The sequence below is a fragment of the Ursus americanus genome, chromosome 7, assembly GCF_024610735.1.
Source record: "Ursus americanus isolate L20-20 chromosome 7, mUrsAme1.1.p, whole genome shotgun sequence".
NCBI lineage: Eukaryota > Metazoa > Chordata > Mammalia > Carnivora > Ursidae > Ursus > Ursus americanus.
This window is the reverse complement of record NC_142133.1, coordinates 51,876,950-51,904,333: the sequence shown is the minus strand read 5'-3', so window position 1 is coordinate 51,904,333 and position 27,384 is coordinate 51,876,950. Positions and strand designations below refer to the sequence as shown.

The window sequence follows — 27,384 nt, the reverse complement described above, 5'->3', positions numbered from 1 at the left end:
TTCCATGTAATAATTTATTTCATTTCAAAACCAGAGCAGACAAGTGCAGCTGTGGGGCTGTACCCTACTTGCCTGGGTCAGACGGAAGACGGGGGCTGGAAGCCCTGCACAGATGAAGACAGGCCAGAGAGCTCAGCTTCCTTTGAGAAACATTTACTTTGAAATCAAGCACCTCGATTGTATGTTTCTGTGTGCATAACGCCAGCCTTTCTTTGAGAATGGCCCCAGATCGCGGATGCCTTTGCATGTCAGGGTGTGTGAGCCCTTCCCTGCATGGGGCTCCACCCAGCTGGCACCACGCAGGGGGATGCAGGGGGCGTGGGTGCATGTGGCAGGGTACAGACCTTGGGGCGGGGGGTCCTTCCAGCCCTGCCTGAGATGTCCCACGTGTGGGACAGAAGCCCATGGAAGAATCCTTGCCTGGAATAGCCTGCCTCTTTCCTTGACAGTCTTCTCTGAGGTAAAAGGTGGCTTCAGAGGCCGGTTTCTGACAGGCCTGACTTGTGGAGAAGCAGGCCGCACCTTCCCCCCCACCCCCCACCCCCACCCCCACCCAGGTCTGACTGCATAACAATTTTGTAGAGTCAGTCACTTATTTTCCCCACAAATCTACCCTCAAAGTTGCTTTTATGAAGATTTTCCTTGGATCCTAAAGCTGGGGAGGAAAGGGGTGTGGAGTGGGGGGGGCAGTGTGGCTCGTCCCTGTCAGCTCCCCGGGGGGGGGGGGCAGGGAGAGCAGATTTGGACCACGGCTCCGAAGCAAAGGCAGAACGTGCATCCGGAACAAGGTCTGTGGGTCTTCTTCAGATCTGAAAGCATGGACAGCACCATTTTGATTTTAACAAAACAAGACTGAGTGTTCCCTTAAACCTGCTTAGGAAACCTCACTGCTGAGGCAGAACCCCCCAGACGGGTGTGACAATGGCAGAGCCGGGATTCTCACCGGTGAGGGCTTCAGACGTCAGTTTTCCAAAAGAGTGAGGTTCCCTGTCAGAAGGACAGTTACTTTCCCCGGCAAAAACCAAACCAAACCAACCAACAAGCAAACAATCCCCCCCCCACTTTTTCATATTCGCCATAATGAATTAAAACGTCCAAACAGAGGTGCCAGAAGCAAGTGCTCACTCAGTCTGAGCAGCCGGTCTGTCCAGCCCCTCGGTGTGCCCGCTGATCCTGCGTGTCGTCCACACAGCGAGTGCTGAGAGCCACTTGCGGGAGCCGCCCCCAGCTGCTGCGGGGCGCTGCTCCCCGCCGGCGCCCCTCAGTGGTAGTAGATGCTAAAAGCGTGCAGGATGTAGAGCAGGGCGGTGATGAAGGCAAAGACCTGGAGGGAGACAGGAGGCTCCCGCGTTAGCGGTGGCTGGGCGGTCCCAACCCCGCTCCCCCTGCCTGCCCCCTGCCCTGCAGGCGGCCACCATGGGCCCGCCGCGCCACCTGCCTTGATACTCGCCGTGCAGGCACCCTCCTGGGTCCCCGCTCCGACTCTCCTGGGCACACGCGTCCTCCTGAACCTGGCAGAGAGCAGGCTCGCTCCATCCCTGTCCTGGGTCCTGTCTCCCTTGCTGTCCCCTTGTCCCAGCCAGTCTGGACTCCGACGATGCCCACACGTCCCCCTGGTAGCCCAGGCCTCTGCTCCGAGCGCCTGCTCGTCGGCTCCTCGTGAACGCTCTGGAGGCCCCTCCGCTCTCAGTGGTCCAGACTGGACTACTGAGCTTTCCTCTCTGGCCTCACCAGCTCGGGGGGCTCGGGACCCTCATCTTACCTCGCTGCCCGACAGAAACCAGCCTGACGCCTCCCTTCCCCCACGGCCACGTCCAAAGCCATCCCCAAACTCATCTGCGTGTACTGCTTCATCCTCTCCGTACGCTCACTTCTCCCTGGTCTCGGCCGCCGTCGTCCTTCATCAAGACTTCTCGTGGCCTCGACCTGCCTGCTTAGACTCACTCTCTCCCTCTAATCTGTCCCAAGAGGAAGCTGTGATCGCGCTGCTCCTGTCACGTTTGAAACTGTGTGAGGAGTCTCTGCTCCCCAGGATAGAGGCCACTGCCTTTAACAGGCCTTCAAGGCCTGGATGACGCTTCCAGCCTCACTTTGCCCCACTATCCACCCACACTGTGTTCTCATTCATTCATTCATTCATTCATTCAACAAATATCTTTCAAGCACCTGCTATACTTCAAAAATGACAGTAGCCATAACAGCGAACAGATCATTCAAAAATTCCTATCCTCACGGAGCTTATGTTCAAGCGGCAGAAGCAGAAAGCAAGCAAGATAAACCAGTAGTGTCACTGGTTCAATGGGGAGAAGTGCCCAGGCGAAAATGAGCCAGAGGGAACACAAGGCCTACTGGGAGGGGGCAGGGCAAGGCCTCCCCAGAAGGTGGTCTGTGAGAAGGCAGCAGAAGGCGGCGAGGGGTTTGCCTCCTGGAGCAAGGGGGTCCCCGCCAGGGAGAAGCGGGAGCAGGTGTCGTGTGTGCAGGTGTGGCTGGAGGAGGCCCGTGCGGCTGGAGCCCCTGATCGAGGGTGAGCAGCAGGAGAGAGGCCAGAGGGTGCCGGGCCAGACCATGGAAGGGCGGCATGTGGGTCTTGCTGGAGTCGGGAGTTTAGGGGAGTTAGGATAGTTTGAGGAGGAGGGAAAAGAGGCACACAGGCTGGAAAGGCAGCTGGAATCCCTGTGGCCGCTCTAGTGCCTGCCTGGCACCTCATTCTTACAGGGGAGAACGGCACCCCATGCCGCACTGCTTCCTCCTGCCACCTGATCCTTGCAGGAGCCCCCACTCTGACACAGGCCATGACCTCTCCGGTCCCCACGACTGGTCGCTGTTGGGCTTACACCCAGTGTGTGCATTAGATCCTTTCTGAAAAGTTTTCAAGGGAAGAATGGGAAGGTTAGGCCACTACAGAGAAGGAAGCTGCTGGCTGTGAGCGAGTTGCCACGTGAGGGCGCCATTCCACCATGGGACAAGAGAGGCTGCCGGAGACTAGGAAGTCTCTGGTCCTAGTGGACCTAAGGTCTCCGGGGTCCTGCTCTCCCTATGACTGGCTGGACCATCTGGCTCTGGATTCCAACAGCTAACAGTTAGCCCTGTGCACTTCTGTCACTTAAATGAAAGGACACTGGCACAGTTCGGCCATGCTGAGGAATTTGGGTGGCAGGGTACCAACCTTGGGGTATGGCCCCAAGCAGTGGGGGCCATAGAAGAATTTTCAATAGGAAAGAGAGAGACGCACTCCAATTTGTGTTTTAGAGAAAGAGGTTCTGAGGGCGGTATAGTGGGTGCAAAAGTGAGCAAGGCTGAAGTGGGAAAAGCAGAAAATGAGAGATGACACCTGAACCTGGGCTTGGCACCCTTCGAGCTTGCATACGGATGTTTACACATGCATGTGCGCACCCACAGACACACGTAGACAGACAGACACAGACAGACACGCAGACACACACAGATACACACACAGACACACACATATACACATAGACACACAGACAGACACAGACACATGCACACACAAGGCCCCATCAGCCTGAGGCTCAGGGTCGTCTGTCGGCAGGAGTCCCCGCGAGGCGCCCCCCCCCCCAGCGGCCCCGCGGGCTGCCCAGACTCACCGAGGCGGCGGTGTTGATGAAGTAGTTCTTCAGGTCCTCGGTTTCAGAAACGATGGTGGCGTGAGCCTGCAGGACCGCGGCGCTCATGTACAGGATGCCGGTGGTGCCGTGGTACAGGCTGTCCTGGGAAGGCAGAGGGAGGCCACGGCCGGTGTCACGGGGCACTTAGCAGGTGAGCACCTTCCTCTCGGACTGTACAGCTGGGAGGAGTGGGCCAAAGAGACCGGCCAGCTCCCCCGGCTCCTGCGTTTTTCCTCCACAGTGTTTCTGATGAGCCGTCGATGCCGTGAACACCAGTGGGTTAACATGTGCCAACGGCGATATCGGTACGAGCCAGCATTTGGCCGAGTGCTCGTTCGTGCGAAGCCTTTCCTCATGCACCTCACGGCACTACTTACCATTAGTGCCATTTTGAGGAAGTAGAAGCTCAAGGTTAAGGTCAATGAATCAATAGCCGAGTCAGGATCTGAACCCGAGCCTGTGCTCTTAACCATGAGCGTCATGAAGACCTGCTGTGTGCTGGCCACTGTCCTAACAGTACGTGTATGCTGCCTCATTTCCCTTCCACAGCTAGTGTCATCAGGCTGCCGCCAGAGGCACCCCCGAGGTGCAGGTGATGGGACTGGGGCTGAGCTAACATGGGGCAAGGTTGGCTAATCCTACTCCAGATTCCAATGCTGAGCCTCTGTGCTACACGCTCAGCAGTGTGCTCTCTTCAATTTGAGGATGTCAGGCAGCCTTATCCATTCTGGAAGGAATGTCAGCACAGGCAAACTGGCGCTTTGCAACCCCTAAGGAGATATTCAGTTCAGGGAAAACTCATTAAGAGATGAAAAAAAAGCATTAGGGAAAAAGTTAATGGGCGTAAGCCTGTCACACTGGAAGAGGGGCCACCAGTCACCATGTGTGATGTGACCAGAAACCACTTAATGAAATGTTATTGCCAGAAAGGTCCACCCATCTTCAATTCAGGGACTTGGAGGAGCAAGTCATATCACACTGGGAAGAAACAAACAAACCCAAAACATCAGATGTGCTACGGGAGAGCTGACCCGCCTCCTTCAACCAGTCACTGGCAGGTAGAGCCATTCCAGGTCAAAGGTACCCAAGAACCATAACTACCAAGGGCAACAGAAGGCCCCTGTGAGATCTGATCAAACAGGCCAACAGTAAAAAGACATTTTAGGTGTAACCGGGTAAATGTGAATATGGCCTGGGTCTTAGATGATAACCGTGGAATTATTGTTAATAACTTTATGGAAGCGTGATGATGTAAGCGTGCATATTTTTTTGGCGGCGTACTGAAGATGTAGAATGGAATGACATGATGTTTTGGGTTTGCTTTAAAATTTTTGGGGAAGAAAAGGCTAGGTGCAGCAAGTGTGGTTAATAGTGCAGGAATGGGGGCGCCTGGGTGGCTCAGGGGCGCCTGGGTGGCACAGCGGTTAAGCGTCTGCCTTCGGCTCAGGGCGTGATCCTGGCGTTGTGGGATCGAGCTCCACATCAGGCTCCTCCGCTGGGAGCCTGCTTCTTCCTCTCCCACTCCCCCTGCTTATGTTCCCTCTCTCGCTGGCTGTCTCTATCTCTGTCAAATAAATAAATAAAATCTTAAAAAAAAAATAGTGCAGGAATGTTAATAGTGCAGGAACCCGGTTTGTGGTTACTTGAGGGTCCATAACATGATGTTCCCTACTTTTGTATATGTTCTAAATTGTTCAATACAGAAATATTTAAAGTGGTTATCAAGATGGTGTGACATGAAAACAATTTAATGACATAATGTTAATGAAAGAATTGACATCCAAAATTATTGGTTCAGCATGTTTATATATACACTTTACATAAAAATTTGCAAGGAATAGAGGAATCACCATGGGACTGGGGTGATTTTTCCCCCCTACTATCATGTCCTTCAATGCTACGCCAACGATTTAACCACAAATGAAATTTAAAGGGAAACGAGTCAGAATGTGCTTGATAGAGAATATGTATGTTCCTAACAAGGAAGACAATGGAGGGGAATACGATGAAACATTTACCACGGCAGAGGAGTGCTCTCATTCCGGCTTACTAGTAAACACATTAAGATGAAAAGTCTTGGTTCCATTGTGGCCCAGACCTGACAAGGCCTCTGGTCCCTGGTCTCTGGTCCCCCCGCCCCCACGGCCCCACCCAGAAGGCCCTTTGTCCTCACAATACCCAGGACGGACATCAGGAGGAACCCAAGGGCCTGGGTCACTCCCTCTGGTTCTTACCAGGACTCGCCAGGACTCGTATCTTTTGTAAAATCCAAACAGGTAAGACAACAGGAACATCAGGGAGATGAGAAAGGAGGTGAGGGAGACATACATCACCCATCCTTGCAGCAACGGATTTGCTACCTGGGTGGCAGCGACCAGGATCCAGACCCAGCACCCAAATATCTGTAAGAAGAAACCATAAAAGAAGAGCCTTCATCTGCTCGTGTAGGGCATACTTCCCTTTGCAGGGCATCTCTCTTCTCTTCTGTCTGGTTGAAAGCTCTTGGGGTGAAGTTAGGTGGGAATCAAGAGGGAAATGGGGAAGGAAGGCTGGCCCCGGGGGAAGAGGAGATTTTTTTTTTTTTAGAAAATTCAAGTGGTTAACATAGAGGTCGACAATGGAAGGATTTGGGTAATTTGGCCCGTGGATTGTGTCTTCTTGGCCCAAATGATGTCGGCATAATCAGTTTTTAAAAACATTTCTGAATAAGTTGTCAACATTTAAAACAGGATATTTCACATGAAAAATTCAGATTTCAGACATTTCTTGAGAAATCCATAGTTCTAGCCACAGTGAACACATTCCCAAGCCAGAGTAGGCTGAAATGAGTTGTGACTTTCTTTAAAAAGGACCTGGCGTCCTCAGTGGACCACCTCCCTTATACCCCCAACCCCACGCCATGGTGTGGCATGTTTTCTGTTGCTCACTTTCACTGCAGAATACTATTTCCTTTTCCTGGCTCCCTTTACCTACTCACAGTGCCTGCCTGGCCCTGAGGTCATTTGGTTTGGGCCCCTGGGTTATAGGATCTGACACCCTGTGATCAGATACCGGTTGGGTGATACCATTCCAGTTTAATCACCTCTCAGCACTATCCAGCCTTTTATTATCCCCTTGGTGGAGAAACCAAACCTTCTCCCTGTTCTCTCTGGGCTCTGTGTTTGTTTGCTTTTGTGCTGGGTTTAGACCCATGTTGGTCAGCCAAGGGAAAGAACTAAATGTCCACCAGATAGCATATTCAGTTAGAGGCCTGAGGGAGAGGGTCAACATGAGCACCAAGTGGTTTTGTGTTTGTTGGTTTGTCTCAGACTTTCTAGGCTCCTCTCCTTCCTGGGTTCTCCTTAGGATGTCCTTGTGAGCCTCCTTCGTTCTCCCTCTCCTCACTCCTGTTAAAATCTGTGCTTCTAAGCACCATATAGGCTGGCAATCCTGGGCCTTCAGTCCCACACATCCACTGGCCCACTTGGATGTCTCTATTCAGATGTTCCACTGCAGGGGCCAACCTTGTGCTGGCAGGACCCTGAGAGTGAATGCCTTATTGAATTTTGCACCCTGAGCACCCCACCACAGTCCTGGCTTTGCCCCTCAAATCCAACAGATACAAAATCTGATCTCATTGCCACTCCCCAGTTCCCTCAGAACCTATTCTCCTCAGCACCTTCTCAGAATTCTGAGGGAGAGAGTGATGGGATTGGGAATGGGTGTAGTGAGACCTCCAAAAATAGTGGTAATGTTCTATTTCTTACACTGCATGTGGGTAATTCTTTCTTTTATAAAGCAATAAAATAATTTTGAAAAAAAAATGTGTTGGACTATGAGACCACTGGAGATTTGGAGTGATGGGGACAGGGAGCCATTCTTGGTGTGGAGGAATCACACTACCAGATTTTAAAACTTTCAGTAAAGCTACAGTAATCAAAAGAGTTGTCAGTGCAGGTGGCTCACATTTCTGCCCATCTCAGGAGATGGCTCATCCCCTTCCCTAGTTCTGTTGCTTCCACACAAATTTTAGAAGGAGATTGTCAATACCTGCAGCATCTATCTGTTGGGATTTTGTGTTTAATCTATAGATCAATTTGGGGGAGAATTGACATCTTTACTATGATGAGTTTTCCACTCCATGAACATGGTATGCTTCTCCAATAATTGAGATATTCTTTGACTTCTTTTATCAATATTTTGTTCTTTTTTAGCATACAGATACTATACACACTTCCTATATTTATGCCTAAGTATTTTATTTTGGAGAGCTATTGTAAATAGTATTGTTTGTTTACAAATTTCATTTCCTAATTGTTCAAAACCAGCAGATAGAAACATGATCAATTGTTTTGTGTGTTAACATTGTATCTTGCAACTTGCTAAACTCACATTAGTTTAAGAAGGAGTTTTTTGGTTGTTCTTTGGTGTATTCCTTGGGATTTTCTCTGTATCTCATTAGGTTTTAATTCTGTATGATTACAGATAAGATTGAGTTTACTTTCATGTCTTTCATCTTCTGTAAAATTTTAAATTATTTTTTATTGGTTACAAATTTTTTGTGGGTTTGCCTTTTTCTTATTGATTCAGAGTAATTCTTTCTAATAGTGTGGATCTCATTGACTGTTACAATTATTGCACATATATTCCTCCAGGATGTGCCTCACACATTTTACGATGCCTTTTGATGAAGTGAGTTCTTAATTTTAATGCAATTGAATATGTTCATCTTTTCCTTTACAGACTGTGTTTCTTTGATGGAGTTTAAGCAATCTTTCCCTACCTTGAGTCATGAAGATATGCTTGCATCTCAGATACTCCTTCTGGGATCACTTTCTTTCTTCCTGCAGTACAGTCATCAGTAGTTTCTTTAGCAAAGGTCAGTTGGTAGTATTCAGTTTGTCAGAAAACATTATGCTTCCCCCGACAAATGTTTCCTCTCGGTACTTCTAGGATATTTTCCCACAATGTTCTACAACTTTCTATGTTATTCCATTATATTCCAGCTGCCATTGTTGCTGCTCTTCTGGAGGAATCTGCCTTTGGTATCTGGCTGCTTTGGGAGTCTTCTGTCTTTGGTGTTCTGCAGTTTGTGCAAGTTATACAATGTGTTGAAGTGTGGGTGTCTTTGTATTAATTTTGCTTGGTATTAATTTCATATTCAATATCTGGTTAATTCCATTTTCTCAGTCTTGTTGCTTGCTTCTGCAGTTTTGAGTGACTGTGGAGTAGCTCATTTCTGAATGATGCTATTAGAGAACTTCCAGGCTAAACAAGTCCACGTAACTTCTGTCCTGCTCAGCTGAAAGATATGCAACTTTCAGTTCCGATTTTCATAACATTTCCCTGGCTCTATGGGACTAGCAGTTCTCATCTTACAAATAAACAATATATAGACATCGATATGTCAACCATCCCTTGTGAGACTTCCACTGCTGTTGTTCTGGAGAGGAAAAGCACTTTTGAATTTATAGAGACTTCATAGGCTCTTAAGAAGAGAAAAGGAACAGGAGGTGAGGAGCCAAAGTAGACTAGGAGGGTGACCACAAAGCTCTTGCTGTGCTGGATCCCACCTCTGGAAACTTGGCCTTCACTTAAAGCACCAGCTCTGGGAGCACATTTCCCCAGATCTTATTTATTTTTTTTAGAGAGAAAGAGAGAACACGAGCAGCGGTCAGGGGCAGGGGGAGAGGGAGAGGGAGAGGGAGAGGGAGAGGGAGAGGGAGAGGGAGAGGGAGAGGGAGAGGGAGAATCTTAAGCAGGCTCCACACTGGGTGTGGAGCCTGACCCGGACTCAATCTCATCATGACCCTGAGATCATGAGTTGAGCTGAAATCAAGAGTAGATGCTTAACCACCCAGGCGCCCCCACATTTCCCCAGATCTTAATAAACAGCATCCACATGAATTTCGGAAATCTCAGGTTGGGCCTCGGACTGCCTGTGAAGGGAGTTTGCTAGCTTGTCCTGAAGAGCGGTTGTTGAGGGACAGAAGCCACTATTCCCCCTGACCTGGGCTCTTGAATGTTGATCTCAGTGACAGGGGCTGCTGGTGCTTTGGGGTACCTGCCAAGCATCCTCCCCACCGACGCTTGGGACAGGCATAAAAATGCTGGCACACTGTCAACCCTCAAACAATGTGAGCTGTTTGGTATTTGGGATTTAGTGACTGCACCACAACTTGTAAAATTTTAGACTCACATTAGACCTCCGAGGGCAGAGAATGCTCTGTGCCGTTCACTGCTTTATGCCTGGTGCCTAGCACAGGGCCTAAAACTAAGTGGGTGGGGATGGAGTCAAAGAACATTCTTTAAAATGAATCAGTGATGACACTACCACCACCTCACATTCACCAGGTGCTTTATAGTTTATAAAATGCATTCGCTCAGACGGCCTCATTTAGTCTCTACGGCAATTCTAACTCCCTTGGGCTTTCTGAGAGCAGACAGCTGCCACTTGATTCCTGCTCCTGATTATTGCCAGTTCACCTCTGCTAGACCTGGGGAGTGTGCCAGGGTGCCTCAGGGCCACTGTGCCTGTCAGTGCCTGCAAAGGGGTCCACCCCTGCCCCGCTCCTACCATCAGAGGCTGCCCTGGGCAGACACGGCCTAATGCATACTATTGACATGTCGGCGTTAAATTCTCACCACACTGTGTAGGCGATGCCCTACTGGAGGGTCCTGAGCCTGAGGTCTCGCAGGACGTGGGGTAGGACAGCTCTGGATCTCTTCTCATAACAGAGTTCGCCCCTGAGGGCAGGGGCCTCTGAGCATTTGGGTATCTACTCAAATTGCATGAGAATCTTCCGAAATGGCTTTAGTGTTGCATAATCAACGTGACACAGAGGAATGTTATTTTTTATTTCCACGCCCTCTACCTTCTGGACAGAAGGAGGGACCAGGGCCAAGGACAAACTCCAGGTAAATTTAAACCCAGTATTAGTTATCTCATTTCTGCCCCAAGCAGGCTAGGTTGGATCCTTTATAGATGAGGCAGCTTCAAGTAGTTGTCTTTACTTTTTTTTTTTTTTTTAACTTATATTTAGCTTTCCGAATTCTCTTGGCAGGCTAAACTGCTCTCTTATTTTAATCTTCAGTTTGTATTTCCCAAGAGCAGGAGATATTTTTAGATGTTTGGGGCTGGCCCTCAAACTGGAAGAATATTTGATTATAGTAAGATATTGGGATCGAGCGTATTCCAAGTACAGCTTTGTTCAGAATCCGTCTCTTACGAGCAGAGTAGTCGTCTATACATTCTCCAAAGGCTGCCCTGAAATTTGAAGAGATCTCTTAAGGCAGGATGGAGCTTCACATTAAGTTCTGCTGCTGATTCCTCCCGGAGCACGGGGAATAGCTCCCTCAGGTGTGGGCAGCTGGTTGAAGCACTAGAACACAGGAGCGGAGCAGCTGCCCCCAGCCTGCACTCTGGGAGAAATGCTGATTCCAGGGCTGGGGCAGGGAAGTTGGGCCCGAGCATCTTCGCATGCCAGACAGTGAGAAAACGTTCAAAGACCCCCGGGGTTAGGTCAGGAGGATTCAGGAGGCTCTTGCTGACCAAAGATGGGACAATTTGAGCTTCAAATAAGGGTCATAGCTGTGGATCAAAATATATCAACTAAGTTGAAATCCATCAGTTGAAAATGATACTTTAAGAAAAGCCCTGTTTGGGTCACTTTGGGGGGGGGGAATGCTTATTATTCTGGAAGGCAGCTGTGCTCATCATTACACCACCAAGGCTTATTACTTTGAAAACTGCTTAACAAGGAAAAAAATCAACAAAAAATATGGGGTAAGGGTAAGGAGATTCTAAGATACACGGATACCTGAGGCTTCCGCTCAGAGCTATGCTCGGAGTCCTGTTACTCCTGGGCTCTTGGAGAAACCCCAAGGTCTGGATCCTGCCCCAGAGATTCTGCCTGAGCCGGTGAGAGAGGCTGCGTTGTTAAAAGTTGCCCAAAGGGTGCAGTTTGAGAACCCCTGGAGCCTGTCTCTTTGTTTCCCATCCCTCCCACCCGTTGATGAGGCCCTGGCGTGCAGCACCATTCCTCCCTCCGGGTTCCAACTCCAGCTCTGCCTGCTGGGCAGGTTACCTGACTCATCGGTACCTCCACATTCCTGTCCATCAAACAGAGGTGGGGACTGCCTCTTTCATCTGGTTCTTGTGAGAACTAGCTAAGTCTTCCCGGCACACAGCAGGTCTGCGGTAACCACGGGGGGCCGTGTTAGACACAACCACTGGGCACGTCACAGAAGACGGGAGAGAATGTTCCCCGAGAAAGACCCACTGGAGGGAATGTCCAAGGCCAGTCTTCCTGAGGGAGGTTCACTTCTGGGAGAGCTGGGAGACCAATCAGCTGGGTGAGTGAGAGAACCTTGAGGGGGCACAGATCCTTCGGAGGAGTCGATGAACGTTTTGGTCACGTAGAAAGATGTACATCTGCATCTGTCTACAAATCTGGGGACTCACAGACCCTCGAAGCCCACCTACAGCTCCCAGGTTGAAATCCACCGCCATCTCCAGGTTAAGTAACAGCACCATCAACTGCTGTATTATTTTGACAATATCAGTCCAAACATTAAATACACGTATTGTTTGATCCAATAATTTCACTTTTTGGAATCTGTCCTATAAATAACGCACAGGAACAAAATGATGAATGTACAAGGTTGCTCACTGGCGCCTTGCTGCTTACAGAAAAGATAAGATACATCCTAAATGTTCATCCAGAGAGGACCAAAGAAATTATGTCTGCACAGTGGAACACTCAGCAGCCTTCAAAGAGAATGAACGAAATCTTTGTATACCAACGGAACAAGCTCAAGAACGGTATGAGGCACAGACCAGCGTGCCCGGCGTGCTATGGTTGATGTAGAAAAAGGAGAAAATGATGTGCATGCGTGTGCGTGCATTTGTTCACAGACGCACAGAATATTTCTGGAATGAGACCCAATAAACCAATCATGCCCCAGGCTCCTGGGAGAACGGCTGGACAGGGTTTTGAATGTTTAAACTAATCCGAAAAAACCCAATATTTACATTTACAAAGAAAGAAAGAAGAGGCTGTGCTGGATGATGGAGGCTGGCTTCAAAGGTCAAGACTTTTGAATGGGAGAGACAGGAGAACCACTGGTTATTTTGGGAGGGTGAATCTGTCCACCTGGATAGAGCAGCTGGGAGCTGAGGCCTCAGGTGCACAGGGCAGGGGAACATCATGCCCTGAGAGGTTCTAGAGAAAAGCGCTGCCCTAGGGATGACCCCACGTGAAAGGCGAAGGAGTGTCAAAAGGATGTGCGGTTTCAGATGTGCACAGCCTAGGCTCCCGGCCGAGGCGGGCAGGTGTGGGCTCGGGTGGGGCAGGTCAAGGGCTGGGAGCCAGGGAAGAGCACCACAGCGATAACCCAGTGGCAGGTTTTTCTGCATAGCTGGGCAGTATCTCACCATGGCGGGGCCCCCCACCAGTGCTGCCTTCCTCTTCCTGCCACTTGTCTTCATTTTCAGGAAGTGTTGCCTCCCCTTCCCTTCCCTGGAACTTGGGGGAACGCAGGCTCTACCGCAAAGCCTCAGAAACGTCAAGCTGGGAGAGAAAGGCCCAAATCAAGATGGTGAGGCCCAGGAGGTCAGCAGTGCCAAGCAATGTTCTGGCCTTGCCCGCAGCGGGGACCAGGACTCCCTGAAGACTCCCTTGGGATAAAGTAATCCATCCGGCCTCATATTCAGGAGCCCTTGGCCCAGGAGGTGTAAGTGCAGGGTCTCTTGGCCATTGCATACCCCTCTTTTAGAAAATTGTATAAATTACACAGAACAAAATTTACCTTCTGAGCCATTTTTAAGTGTACAGTTCAATGGCATTAAGTGCATTCACGGTGTTGTGCGGCCGGCACCGCCATTCGTGTCCGGCATGCTTTTCATCTTGCAAACTGAAAACGCTGTGCCCATTGCACACTAACTCGCCATGTCTCCCCTCCCCTCAGTTCCTGTCCTAGTTATTTATTTACTTACTTACTTCTTTACTTATATATTATTATTTAGTTTTTTTTTAAGTAGGCTTCACCGACTGAGCCCCCCAGGTACCCCCTTGTCCCAATCTCTTGTCTCTATGAATTCCATCACTCTAAGTACATCACGTGAGAGGAACTGTATAGGATTTGTCTTTTTTGAGACTGGCTCATTTCATTGAACATAATGTCCTCAAGGTTCATCCATGTTGCGGTCTGGGTCAGACCTTCCTTTCTTTTTGAAGATTGAATAATGTTCTGTTACGTGCATGTGTCACATGTATGTTTTGCTTATCTGTTCATCCACTGACGGACGCTGGGGTTGCTTCCAGTTTTTGGCAATTGTGAATAGTGCTGCTCTGAACATTAAGGTACAGCTCTCTGTTTGATGCACATCCTTTAAAAGGGAAAAATAAGATGAAACCCATCCTGGGACTGTGCTTTGGACCCCATAATTCTGGTGCAAAAGACTCCTTCAAATAGATACACTCCATGTTTGTGCCACTGTGGCTGGAGAGCATGTCCCTTGGGAGTGTGACTTTGTCAACTCAAAATGCCTCAACTCCACAGCAATTTTAATGACTCAAACCAAAACCGCATGGTGGGAGGTAGAGCTGTTGCTATTTTTCAACCCAAAAATTTTGAATTGATTGTAAAAATAATTTTAACAGTAAAGGAATTTTTTGTCATGTCACCTTCCCTCCCAAGCCTAGTGCTTATGCATACATGTTTTCTATAAAGTTATAAATCATTAACATACATTTTGTATTCTACTTTTTGTATTTTGCTACATGGCTTCATAATAAAATTGATTCTTGTTACTCAAGATAGTTCTATAGCTGGCCTGAACACTGAATCCGTGAACACCAAACCATTGCTCCCAGGGTAAACAGGAGTTAGGTTCCTGCAAAACTCTGGCCACAATATTCTCATCAACTGATCAACACATACCTTTATTTTAGGTGCGTTTCTGTTTAAAGACACCTCATGCAATATATACTGTTGATTCACTAACCCTGAACTCTTGGCCCACAGCACCATACACTTATGGAAACTGTGCTGTCTCTAAAAGGCAAATCACAGCCTTCTCGTGCTGAAACACTAGACTGCACTGCAGCACTAACTTAGGGGCTATTTTAAACAGCAAATCACCAACAAAAAGCATAAAAATACGAAAGGCATGGCACCAAACTTTGAAAAGGACTCTTGTTTGCAGTGTGAGAGCTGAATCACCTGTTCAGCCTCGGTGGGAGCTTGCACATCAGATAACCCGAACTGTTTGCTGCTCTGCACGTGAAAGCACTGTGCGTGTTGATTCGCGGGTTGCAAATAAATCTTAGTGAACAGGTAAATTTGCAAAGAGAGAATCGTGAGTAATGAGGATTGACTGTACTTCTTTTTAGAGAGAGCACGAGTGGGGGCGGCGGAGCAGAGGGAGAGAGAATCTCAAGCAGACTCCCCACTGAGCATGGAACCTGACTCAGGGCTTGATCCCAGGACCCCAAGGTCATGACCTGAGCTGAAATCAATAGCCGGACGCTTAACCAACTGAGTCACCCAGGCGCCCCAAGGATTGATTGTACTTTCAAAGCCACAATTACAGTCCATCGAGTCAATAAACATCATTTACCCCATTAGGCCCCTGTGCAAGTACGCTGGCTGCCTCCAGCTTTCCCTGTCATAGATAATGCCCCCATAAATAATGTTGCAGAGATGGTTGTCTCCATTTAAATTGTTTCCTTAAATTCCCCGACTGGGCTTACTGGTAGGCGGTGTGGGCAGGAAGGGGATGTAGCTGGTGACTTTCCGACATTCACTAGGCTCGGTGTATGCCCTGGCTGAGACACTTGTGTGACCGTGTCCAGCCCTTCCAGGGGGAAGCCTTTGGGGGAGCCCTGGGAAGGGGTTCCTTCTGCCTAAGGAGACCCAGATGAGACAGTCCCCGTTCTCGCTCTGGCCATTGCTGTGTCTGGTATGAGGCCTGGAGCTATGAAATGGAAGAGGAGAGAGGCGGAGAGAAAAAGCCTGGGCCCTGGGGACACAGCTATGCTGCGGAAAAATCAATCAGAGGTAGAGCTGGAGGGCTCGACTTCCTAGCACGTGACATCATCCACTTCCCTTCCGTTCAAGCCAGCTGGAGCCCACGACAGCCCTTGTCACAGCACTGCTGAGGACCATCTGGGATACCTGAGACCCGGGACCTCACCCCCTCTGAGAACACCTTGCTGGCTCCTGGTGCCCCTCAGACCAAACTCGGGCCACAGCCCAGCAAGCCCATCCTGCCTTGCCCTCCCTACTCTGGGCCAGTGTACCTGAGCCTCCGTCAGTGCCCCCAGCCCTGGGGCTGCCCAACGTGGGCATTAGATTCGCTCGTGGGTAGTGAATTAGTTCATTACCAACAGCATTAAAAGATTAAATGGACTTGATTAGCAAAGAGGAGTGCATTGCCCATGGGAAAGGGGAACAGTGTTCTGAATCTGTTGTTTTATTACACACACACACACACACACACACACACACACACACACACACACACACACGTGTACTGGGTTACCATGCAAATCTCTCTCTTCTGTGGGCCACAGTCAGTGTGTGGAGACCTCTAGCCAAGGGCTCTGCGTGTGCTGGCGTGCGCCCCCGTCCACGTCCTTTCCTGCACGGCACTGTCCCTGGGGGCAAAGACACTCCCAGCGGGAGCCCACAGCATGGCTGCTGCAGCAGGAGCCCGTCAGGGACCTGGGGGCCACACTGGGGCCTGTGCGGGTAGCGGGAGCCTGGGAGAGGAAGGGAGCAGACACACTGCCTACACGACAGGGGAGAGGTCCTGGAGTGTCCGTTATCAGCAGCGACTGGAACTCAGGGTGGAGGAGCCAGGGCCCTCACAGCTGGGTGGTGCTGGCCTCCTCTAGGGCACCTCGGGGAGCCAGGCACTCCTGGGCACCTCTGTGTGGGCAGCTTTGAGACCCCAGCGCCCATGTGGGTGCTGTCGACAACCCACGAGGCGGCTCCCATGCCTCAGTCTGGGGCCTGACAGTCTGTGAAGCTTCTGGACAAGAATCCTTCCCTCCTTCATACAGGGGAGGAAAGCTGTTCTGAGAGGCCAAGTGAGCTACCCAAAGTTACCCTGGGCGTGTGCCAGGCCTGGACTGGACTCCCGTACCCACACACATCTAGCATTGTATGGGAGCTCAATGCTCCAGAATTTCACCTAGAACACTTCCCAACAGTGACTCACTACATCCTGATTCAGACTGAGAATTTTCTCTGTGGGTTTAAGGTTAGCAGGAAATTGCGGCCCAGGCCCCCTGGCCTCCGGTGAGGGCCCATGTCTTATCCGGTCCACTCCAGGAACAATAGTGCTGGCCAGAGCGCCATCCACCACCACTACTGGCAGAACGAGTCGCATAAGGAGCCCTTGGTGCCCACACGTGCTCTCCGGACGGGGCTGGCCGCAGGCCAGGGAAAGTCTGTGCCTACCTTGGGGTGTGTGCTCGGGAGGGGCAGGATGCCACAGCCCAGGAGGGGCTGGTGAGTCAGCTGGGCCTCCTCTGCCTTCCTCCCCTCCCTCCTGGCTTCCTCCCCCAGGACCGCGCCCACCCATTCAGCCCTCCACACCCCCACTGACCCAGCTTTGTATTGACTGAGCAGCACAGATTTATAGAAAGTACGATAATAAAAACATTCTTATCCGTCCAAAGTCTAAAGAGCTTTTCCTTCTTGTCTCTTAAAACAAAACTAAACTAAAACTTCTAAGGGCAAAAGTTTTTCTACCCTTTTTTTTAACTTGTGCACCTTAGACAAGTCAGAAAGTACAGATAAAAGATGAAAAAGCAGATAAATGCATCCCGCTCTCCAGTGCCACGGTGGCCTGGTGGACAGGCTCCGTCCCAACCTGGTCTCTTTCTCTTTGGCTTCCACTATGGTTATCAATCTCATATCCCTTCGCATGTGTCCCAGAAAGTTGCAAGATGAGACCAGGAGTCGGACTCAGGGAGGTCCCCCACCTCCTCCTTCCCTCAGGAACCAACGGCCATGACCAATGGCCATGATCCTGTTCTTCGTCAGGCGCTGAGGACCCAAGGACATCACCATTCATTCACTCTAGTCCTCGCTGACTCCTGCTCAGCTTCCCCTCCCCCACCTGTCTATGAGCAAACCTTTGAGGGCAGGACCCAGACCAGGATCACCTCCTCCAGGAAGCCATTCTTTTTTTTTTTCTTTTTTTAAAGATTTTATTTATTTATGTGACAGAGAGACAGCCAGCGAGAGAGGGAACACAGCAGGGGAGTGGGAGAGGAAGAAGCAGGCTCCCAGTGGAGGAGCCCGATGTGGGACTCGATCCCGAAACGCCGGGATCACGCCCTGAGCCGAAGGCAGACGCTTAACGACTGCGCTACCCAGGCGCCCCAGGAAGCCATTCTTGACTGCCAAGCCCCCTGTGCACCACTGGGTGACCTCCCTCATGTTGCTGTCTCTCTCCACTGCCTCCTCCCCAGGCCCCAAGCTCCTGGATGGACTCTGCCCCGTGGTTTTTGTGTCCCCAGTGTAGGGCACGGAGCCTGGCACAAAGCAGGGGCTCTGTATATGCTGCTGACTTGAGGAGGAGGCAGGCGGCAGGCTGCTGGACCCTCTACTCCCTAGTCGCTCAGTCTCGTCTGTCTGGGCCTCATTCCCATGCACCCCCTGACACCTTCTGGGCCTGCCACTGTTGGCCAACCACAGACTGGCATTTCTACCAGGAGCCAGGACAGAATGGGGACAAACACCCATTTGTTTCATCCCCACCCATTTCCTGCTCCATTACCTCACAGGCTCTAGAAATTCTCCAGATCGGCAGCATCTTCCCTCAGAGAGTGGAGAGGGTGCCCTGGGAGGTTTTCCTACCCCTCTGCCTTCTCCCCCGGCGCATAGGAAGGACCAGACAAACGTGCTGTTAGAGAGGATGATGTTCACCTAGACACACCACCCCCTCCCACATCCATCCAGCATCCCCTGGGCAGAGAGAGGGTGCAGCTGGGCATGGTGGCAGGGGTGGGCTGTGAGCAGCTTGGAGGCAGAAAAGCAAAGCTCAGAGAATCCCTCCATGGGGAGGAGCTGAGACGGGCTCCCTTGACATAGGTCAGAAGACTCTGGGGTCCCAAACCTATGATATCTGGCCCCACTCTCCGACCCACCTGGGACCTTCTAGGTATAGCTTGAGACAGGCGGGTGGGGACCTGTGCCTCGAGAAGCTGTGGAACCCAGGTATAGGGCCAGGCCCTCTGTGGGCCCTGAGCAGACACCTACTCTGGCTGAGAAGGGGAAGATCTGACCAAATGGTGACATCTAAGGGGCAGGGCTGGCTGGGAGGGACGAGAGGGGTAAAGGCCAGGGAACCTGGGTGGGGCTCCTCCACCCCTCCCTACTCTGGTCTGCTTCCTGCCACTTGCCAATCTGGACAACACTCCAGAAACTTCTCTTGCCTCCCACAGATCTGCCTTGCCCCAGGGGAAAGTTCTCTAGGCAAAAGCTCCTGGAAGGGCGCTGGCAGCAGGCAGGGCACTTACTGGTGAGACTGCTTACCTGGGGCTCCCTGCATTCCAGCAGGTCAGAATATGCCAGGCCCCTCCCTGCTACCCAGGGAGGACCTGGGTTATTTCCTTCGGAGCACCTGTTAGTTAAGTGAAATCCTGGTGGGCCGACTTTCAGCTGGGTGCCTGCCTTCTCGGAACTGAGAGAGGCCACCGGTCCAGAGAAAGCTGCCCGTGGTTTGGCCAGATGGTCAGAAGAAGGAAAGGACCAGAAGTCCAGACTCAGGCAGAGGGGAGTGCGCAGATGGGGACTGTGCCAGCTGGCTCCCAGGGTCTCGCAGCTCCAGCCCACCCTTCTGTGGCCTGCTCTGTGATAGGGGCGGGAACTCTAAGCCACAATGCCCAGCTCCCCTAGAAGCTGGAGTTTTGCTACCATCTGGCAGTGGGGGGCCTGGAATGGGAGGGGAGCGCGGGGCATCCTGTTGGCTAGTCCCGGTCCTGCTGTCACTCCAGCAGCAGCAGCACTTGGCTCCAACCCCAAGGTCCTGTCTCTCTCCTCTGCCGTGCCCACTGCCTCACAGCACCCCCACTCAGAGGCCAGAGAGGCAGCAGGCGGGTCTTCCTCTGGAGGCCCGAGCACCGGCCCCCCTCTCCGGACTCCAGCCACTCTGTGTGCTTATTCTCGGGCTTCAGCATCTCTTTTCTGCTCGTTCGGCTTCTCAACAGCGGCAGAAACAATTCCTTGTATTGAATCCCCTCTGGGCACAGCACCCACTGCGGCTTCTGTTTCCTCCCGCGCCCTGACAGCAGCCTGACAGCACAGCTCCATTCGCTGGTCTCCTGGGCTAGTCTCCCTCTGCCCCAGGAGGCGTCACTCTCCAGAAGCCAGGGGTGGTGTCCACCTTCGTCGTCTTAAATCCCCATGCTGGGCACAGTAGGTGCTCAGTAAGTTCTTGCTGAGGGAATACGTAGGATTAAAGCATGGCCGTCTGATCTTTCCTCACAGCCCGATTTCTTCTGTCATCCTCCTGGTCAGAGGAAGTGCTTGTCTGAACAAGCACGCATCTAATCCCTCAATCCAAACCCTTCCAGAATGCCAAGACCCCGCTTTGAGTCAGCTTATCCTGACAACTCCCAAGCTCTGCAGCCTTCGGCAGTTGGGGCTGTGTGCCCTGGCTTTTCACTCTTTCCTGTCTTGGAGTGTTCTCCACACGTTCACACGCCACTCCTTTAAGACAGGGTTCCTGACTTACCTTATTACCCTTCTGAAGACCTTCTCGCCCTTGTGGCCCCTGAGAGCGGAGCACAGGGGTAGAGCCGTGGCAGCATCTCAGGGGATACCTGTTGGTTCACACTTGGAAGTTGCTCACAGGAGACCCACACTGCCTAATAAGAGGTCCAGACGACCACCACCAACAAAATACACAGGCTCACATTTCTAGAGTGGTTGCGACATGCTGTTGTCTCCTGGGAACGTCCTTATTGAACCCCCAGGGCTGTCCTTATTGAACCCCCAGGGCTACTCTCTCCATTGCTGAGGCTCAGAGTGGTTAAGGAATCTGCCCAAGTTCTCACAGCGACGAAGCCACGCAGCCAGGCTCTTGACGCTGTACCGCCTGATTCTGTTATGGAGCCTGAGCACACTGGGGGCCTTCAGAGCAAGGCTGCGACTGGGTCAGGGAGGCCAAAGTGGGTCCAGGCAACGTGGGCAGGTTGACATGGACTGCTTCTCACATTGCCCCTCCTGTCCTTCCCTCCCAGGGCCTTGCTCCTCCCCGGCCGCATGCTCTGTAATCTTCCTTCTCTTTCCCCTGTTGTCCCTTCCAGGGGGCATCCTGGGGCATGATGGCGGGAATCAGTGGCACCCTGGGCACGGAGCTCGTCAGTTCCCTTGTCCTGCAGGGACAGGGTAGGGGGAAACCACATGGTGGTGAGATGGGGAGTGAAAGGAGGGACAGAAGCAACAAAGATGAAATAAAACGGGGGAACTGGATTTACTTTTGGGTAAATACTCCCCATGGTATGGAGAACTGAATGGAAAGCACAGAAAAACAAAAACTTCACGGGCATGTTATGACAGAGGGGAGGGCACCTGCCCTGAGCAAGGCCTGACATGGGCCCGGACTCCTTGTCTCAGCCTCCACAGGAACTTCAGACTTCAGTCTGCATGAATGACCAGAGACAGCTCTGGGGGGTCCAGAAGTTTTCAGACAGGCTTCTGCCCCCAGCTCCGAGGGGCAGATGGAGAGGAAGAGAAAGAATTCCATGGGGGGTTTGATCCCATGACCCCAAGATCATGACCTGAGCTGAAATCAAGAGTTGGACACTTAACCGACTGAGCCACCCAGGCGCCCCTCAGACAGGCTTTTACATATAAACAGAGTAGAAGAAGCAGGCTGAAAATAAGGTGAAGCTGGGGATTTCAGTAAAATATAAAGGTGAGCTTCCTCAAATGAAAGATTCTGGAATGAGCTTCTAGGGGAATCAGAGTATTTCCCTCTGGCCACCGTGCAAGCAAGTTAAGAAGCTGAGAACATCAAACACCAGAGTGTCTGAATCGTTTCACCTTTTAACTTGCTGACTCTAGAAATCTTCTTAGCTGTTTCTTTTTCATGAAACATCGAATGAATTAAGTTAACTAATGAAGAGAGTAAAGTCAAAAGACGTCTTGGACTCTGTTTCATAGAGCACTCCCCAGGTCACAGTCTCCTGGGTCAGCTCTCGGCATCCCCTTGTCCTCTTGTAAAAAAGTTGATGAGTCAGCTCACACCATACAGGCAATCACCATCCCCTAGCACACACTGTGTGCTCAGAAGAGCTGGGCTGGGGGCGGGGGGCAGGGGGTGTGGTGCCGTGAGTCACCAGTCCCCAGCCCCTCCCTGCACTAGCACCAGCAGGCTCTCGAACTCTTCGAATGAAAGAGAGACGGAAAACAGCATGTCTGTTCTCACCTTAAAATGCACTGTTCCACACCTGGAGATTACATTTTGAAATTAATATCACTTTCAAGGGAGAAATCTGAACTCCAAACTAAACCAAACAAAATATGAATTTTAGTGTTAAAATCTCAGAAACTTTCCTCCATTGCTGGTGGGAATGTAAAATGGTGCAGGCCCTCTGGAAAACAGTTTGTCAGTTTCTTAATAAAATGTGAGCATACACTTATTACACAACGTAACACAACGTAACCATCACCTTCTCCCAGAGCGGTGAAAACAATACCCACACTAAAGCCTGTATGTGAACATTCACTTTATTTAGAAAAGCTAAAATCTGTAAGCAACTACAATGTGTCTCAGAGGGTCAGTGGTGAAACAAACGACCGTATGTCCATGCCACAGAATACTACGCAGCCGTCAAAGGAACTACTGACGTACACACAACTTGGGTGGACCTCAAGGGCGTTATGCTGTGTGCAAGAGGCCAATCTCAAAAGGCCGCATACTCTAGGCGTCCATTTATTTATATTACTTTCTTTTAAAAAGATTTGTTTATTTATTTTAGAGAGAAAGAAAGAGAGCGAGCATGAGCAGAGGGAGGGGCAGAGGGAGAGGGAGAGAGAACCTCAAGGAGACTCTAAATTGAGTGTGGAGCTCAACATGTGCCTCGATCTCACCATCCTGAGATCATGACCTGAGCTGAAACCAAGAGCTGGATGCTTAACTGACTGAGCCACCCAGGTGCCTCTATTTATATCTTTCTTGAAATAACAAAATTGTAGAGATGAAATTAGTGGCTTCCAGGGGTTCTGGAGGGGATGAGGGAAGACTGGGTGGGGGTTGGGTGACTGTAAAAAGCAAGCAGGTGGAAGATCTCTGTGGTGATGGAACAGTTTTCTTGATTGTAGTGGTGAACGAATCTACACGTGTGAGAAGATGGCATAGAAGCGTGGACATCCTTGACCACATGGTTACTCGGTTTTGATGGGACTAGCATTACGAAATCTCTGGGGGGAGGGTGGGGGAAAGCTATGGGAGACCTCTCTGAACTATATTTGCAACTGCCTATGAATCTTTAATTACTGCAAAATCAATGTTTAAACTGTGCATTTTAATGTTAGAGAGTCTAAAATAAAGCAACTTAGGTAAAGATCTGAACAAGCAGATCTGGGGGCAGACTTTGGTAGGGAACATGCAGATCCTCTTGCCACCCTAGCTTGTCACTGTGGTTACTGTAAAAGAGACCGAGACGGCCGCTTGCTGCTCTCCAGACCTCACTGTGGGTGCTCCGTAAACAGTGGCTGGAGGGTGGTGTGTCTGCAGACACCACCAATGTCCACCCTGGACCACCCCCGTCACAGACTACATCTGAATCCAGGTACGATTTCACTTGCTAACTGCCCCCTTTTGCTGGCCTGAGCTCCTGGTTTTAGAATCCACTCTCTGGACTCATGTCCTCAGAAAAGCATATGGCTGTCTATGATGCCTTAGGCCCCCAGACTGAGAATCTGCTGAGACCCCAAGGCCGGGTGCTTGTGGTCAGCCCCAATGTGCGGCAGCAGGCTGCATGCCCAGGTGACTAGGGACAGAGGGGTTTCTGGTAGGCTGATTCTCACCCGCCCCTCCAGCCCAGCATATCTTCTGCTCAATGGGATCAGAATCAACCAACCAACTTGATATTCTTCCTCCTCTCCTGTTTACCTCCCATCCCTGGCCCCAGATATGAGGCAGGCACATTTGATTCTATAGTCTGTGCTAGGAACACTCACTTAAGGAAAAGATACTGCAAAACAGCATGTAAAGGGCGCCTGGGTGGCTCAGTCAGTTACATGTCTGCCTTTGGCTCAGGTCATGATCTCAGGGCCCTGGGATCAAGCCCCACATCAGGCTTCCTCCTTAGCAGGAAGTCTGCTTCTCCCTCTCCCTCTGGCCCTCCCCTTGCTTGTGCTCTCTCGAATAAATAAATAAAATCTTTAAAAAAACAAAACAAAACAGCATGTACAGAATAACCCCATTAAATACATATGTGTGTATATATATGCAGATGAATACGGATTATATTTATTATTATCCATATATATGGATTTTATTTATTTCTATATTTTCTAAGTATTCCACAATGAATAAGAATCACTTGTGAATTAAAACTAAAGTTGTAGGGGCACCTGGGTGGTGCAGTTGGTTAAGTGTCCCACTGTTGATTTTGGCTCAGGTCACGATCTCAGGGTCCTGGGATCGAGCCCCATGTCAGCCTCCCACTCAGTACAAGGTCTGCTTGAGATTCTCTCTCCCTCTCTCTCTGCTCCTCCCACTCATGCTCTCTCTCTCAAATAAAATAAATAAATCTTAAAAAAAAAAACACCTTAAAACTGTAAATAAGGAAACATCAGACAAGGCTGAATGAAAGGAAATTTACAAAATAACCAATTGCTATTCTTCAAAAGTGTGAAGACACAGACTGAAGGAGACAGAGGAGATAAGACACCCAAATGCAATGCCAAATGCCCTGGACTGGAACCTGGACCAGAAAAATGACATGAGTGGGGGAATCAGCACGATTTGAATGAAGTTTATTAGAATAGTTGATCAATGAAAGTATCGTGCTAATTTCCTGATTTTGATAGTTGCATTGTGTAAGATGTGGACTTTAAGGGAAGCCATACGGGAACGCTCTGTCCTATTCACACAGCTTTGCTATAAATCTAAATTACTTCAAAAGAAAATAAATGAGTACAATTGAGCCAATGACAATATCCCACCCCCTAAGATACTTAAAGCTCCAGACTACCCACTGAAGCACACAGGAGCCCAGCCTCGAGGGGCTGGGTGCTGCGATGGCCCCTATCACAAGATCCCCCAAGGTGCTTTCCCGGTTCTGTAAGCCCCTTCCCTCCAGCCTCCTGCCTGCTGGGCTTTCCTGGACTCCAGGCCCTCCCTTTTCTTGGCTTCCAGCTTGGAAATCCAGCCTGTCCTTTGAGGTCCAGCACCCAAATCGGTGCCTCTGATGTAGGACTGGACCCCTGCCTGACTTGACAAGGTCAGACGGTCTCTCCTTGCTGATGGCACAGCCCAGGATGGTCGCTGCCTCAAGCAGAGTCTGACTGTGGAAGAGTGCTCAGGAATCTGTCTCCAGCAGACAGGGAACTGGGGAAGGCAGGGCCCTGTACCAGGGGCTTGTAAGACTGATACAAAGCGTGTGCTCAGTACGAAGTGGTGGCGTGAACCTCAATCCTGGCAATTCATGTGGTTGTTCTGAGGTGAGGGACACACCCGAGGCTGGGCACAGAGAACTTGTAAGAGCACTAAGATGTCATCAGCCTGGCAGGATGCCCATGCATATACCCCCCTGCTGGCCCCGGGGGACGGGCCTGGCAGAAACCTGCCTCTCGGGTGGGGTTTCAGCTGGAGCCGCCCAAATGCTGGGCCCACCCTGCCTGGCTTCCCTTTCTTGGTGCCATCAATGGGTACGCTTTAACCAGTTTGCCACAGGGTCACTCGCTCGGGCCCAGCCTTCAGGCAGATGCAGATGACGAGACAGGGCCAGCGGTCAGGTCTGATTGAAAGCTGGAACCACCCTCCACCTTCCCCTCCCAGGCCCGGGGTCAGCACTGCCAAATTCAGAGCTGGTAAGAAAGTGTCACCCACAAGCTAGGTATTTCAGGATGTGTTCAAAACACAAAATAAACTTCTTTGCCCTGAATGGTTCACCAGACTTCAGTGTCCCTGTGAGTAGAAAGGGGATAATGGCAGCTGGCTCAGAAGAACACTGGCTCTGTAGAGCCCTGCGGACTGCAGTCTGCGAGCCACCCCCAGCCCCTGGCAATCCAGCTGCAGGGCATAGCACAGAATGGAACGCAGGGACGGGTCCCCGTGTGCAACTGGGGCAGCTCACACAAATGTTTTATGGCAGACGTTGTCATAAGCTACCTCTTGCACAGAGTCTACAAATCAAAGTTCAAAGTCAGCTGACAAGACAGTTAATACTGGAAGACCTCCTCTCAGAAGGAAAGACAGAGTCCCCCTCCCCACCACTGTTCTGAACTTAAGAAAAGCAGAAACAAGCAAGTGGTTGTAGAAAAGAAACCATATAAAAGTCCATTTCCAGCATCTTCCTGAGGACCCAGGATGTATTAGCAGCATGCCCCCCCCCACCGCCCCTCCGATCGCTGGGTGGCCTGCCTGTCACCCACGGTGGGTTTGTTTTGGAAGGGGAAAGCCACCCATACTGCAGAAGTTGGGAGGAGCAGCAAAGGGAGGGATTTGGGTCATCCGGGCTGAGTCTGAGTGGTGGGGGACATCGGAGACCGAGGCAGCTCCGGCCCCTGTCCTCCCTCCCCAGGGAGCGCGGGCTTCTCCTGGACCCACCCCTCCTGCAGGTGACCCATGGGGCAGCACTCACCAGCTCGGGCAAGAAGAAGGCGTAGGGGATGGTGAAGAACAGCACGACCCCCAGGGGCACTTCAGGCGGGGCGTAGCTGGTGGGGGGCGGCAGGTCTGGGGAGGCCATCTCTCGCCCACTGCCTGGTGCCCTTGGCTCCGCAGCGGCTCGCCCGCGCCGCCCCGTCAAATATCACCTCCTGCCTGACACACCCATCGGACGTCGCCTGGGAGGAAAAAAAAACGTTCCAGCCGAGCAGGTCCTTCCACTCGCTCCAGCCAAAAGACTCCTCATTGAAATGCGAACGTGGATTTGGATTTGCATCAGATGGGCCTTGGCTCCCTGGGGCAGAGCCGCTGGGCACACGGAGGCAAGGGGGGCATCTCTTCCTACATTTTTCCTCCTCAGGAATTTTGAATCTGGGAGCATATTACTCCAGCAGATGAGAGCTACAGCCACCACCCCTCGACTGTGTGGCCAGAGTCTAAGCAAAGGCCACCTGTCATGACCAGGAGTGTTTACTGAGGACCTACTATGAGCTAAGCAACCTACAGGTAACTCTGTCGCTCCCCACAGCCATGCTCATGGCTCTATCATCTCCTTCCCAAGTGCAGAGACTGGGAATCTGTTAGGTTAAGGTCACAGAGCTGGTCACAAATGATGTTGGGTCTTATATCCGTCTGCCCCTGCTGCCTGGGTCCCTCCTTCTCCACTCTTGGGGGCCACCCTCTGTCTCAGAGAGAGAAGCCCTCCTCACTTCCATCTCCTGTCCCCAGGAAATGGGCATTTCCTTCTCTCCTTGCATCCCCTTCACCAACCTCCTCTCCTCTCTGCTCACACAGCAGATGGAGGAGTTCTCCCTCTCTAGAAGTCCGCCCCAGCAGGCACCTGAGAAGCTCAGTTGGCTGGGTGCTGCCCCAAGTTTGAGCCTTCCTCCTTCCCTGCCACGGCCCCCAGTC

The 27,384-nt window shown here is 51.0% G+C and overlaps 1 protein-coding gene across 4 annotated transcripts; it reads right to left on the bottom strand.

Moving 5' to 3' along the window:
* Positions 1-27,384, bottom strand: MALL (mal, T cell differentiation protein like). Of its 4 annotated transcripts, none has more exons than XM_045808966.2 (5): positions 27,244-27,381; positions 26,447-26,651; positions 5,861-6,028; positions 3,606-3,728; positions 1-1,324 (listed from the first exon to the last, which is right to left on the bottom strand). In XM_045808966.2, the coding sequence occupies exons 2-5, from the start codon at positions 26,552-26,554 to the stop codon at positions 1,262-1,264; spliced, it is 462 nt and encodes a 153-aa protein (XP_045664922.1). In that variant the 5' UTR covers positions 26,555-26,651; positions 27,244-27,381; the 3' UTR covers positions 1-1,261. The 4 variants fall into 4 exon arrangements, with proteins under 4 accessions (XP_045664922.1, XP_045664924.1, XP_045664923.1 ...); XM_045808968.2 differs by having other exon boundaries at positions 27,314-27,366; XM_045808967.2 differs by lacking the exon at positions 27,244-27,381 and adding an exon at positions 26,978-27,199.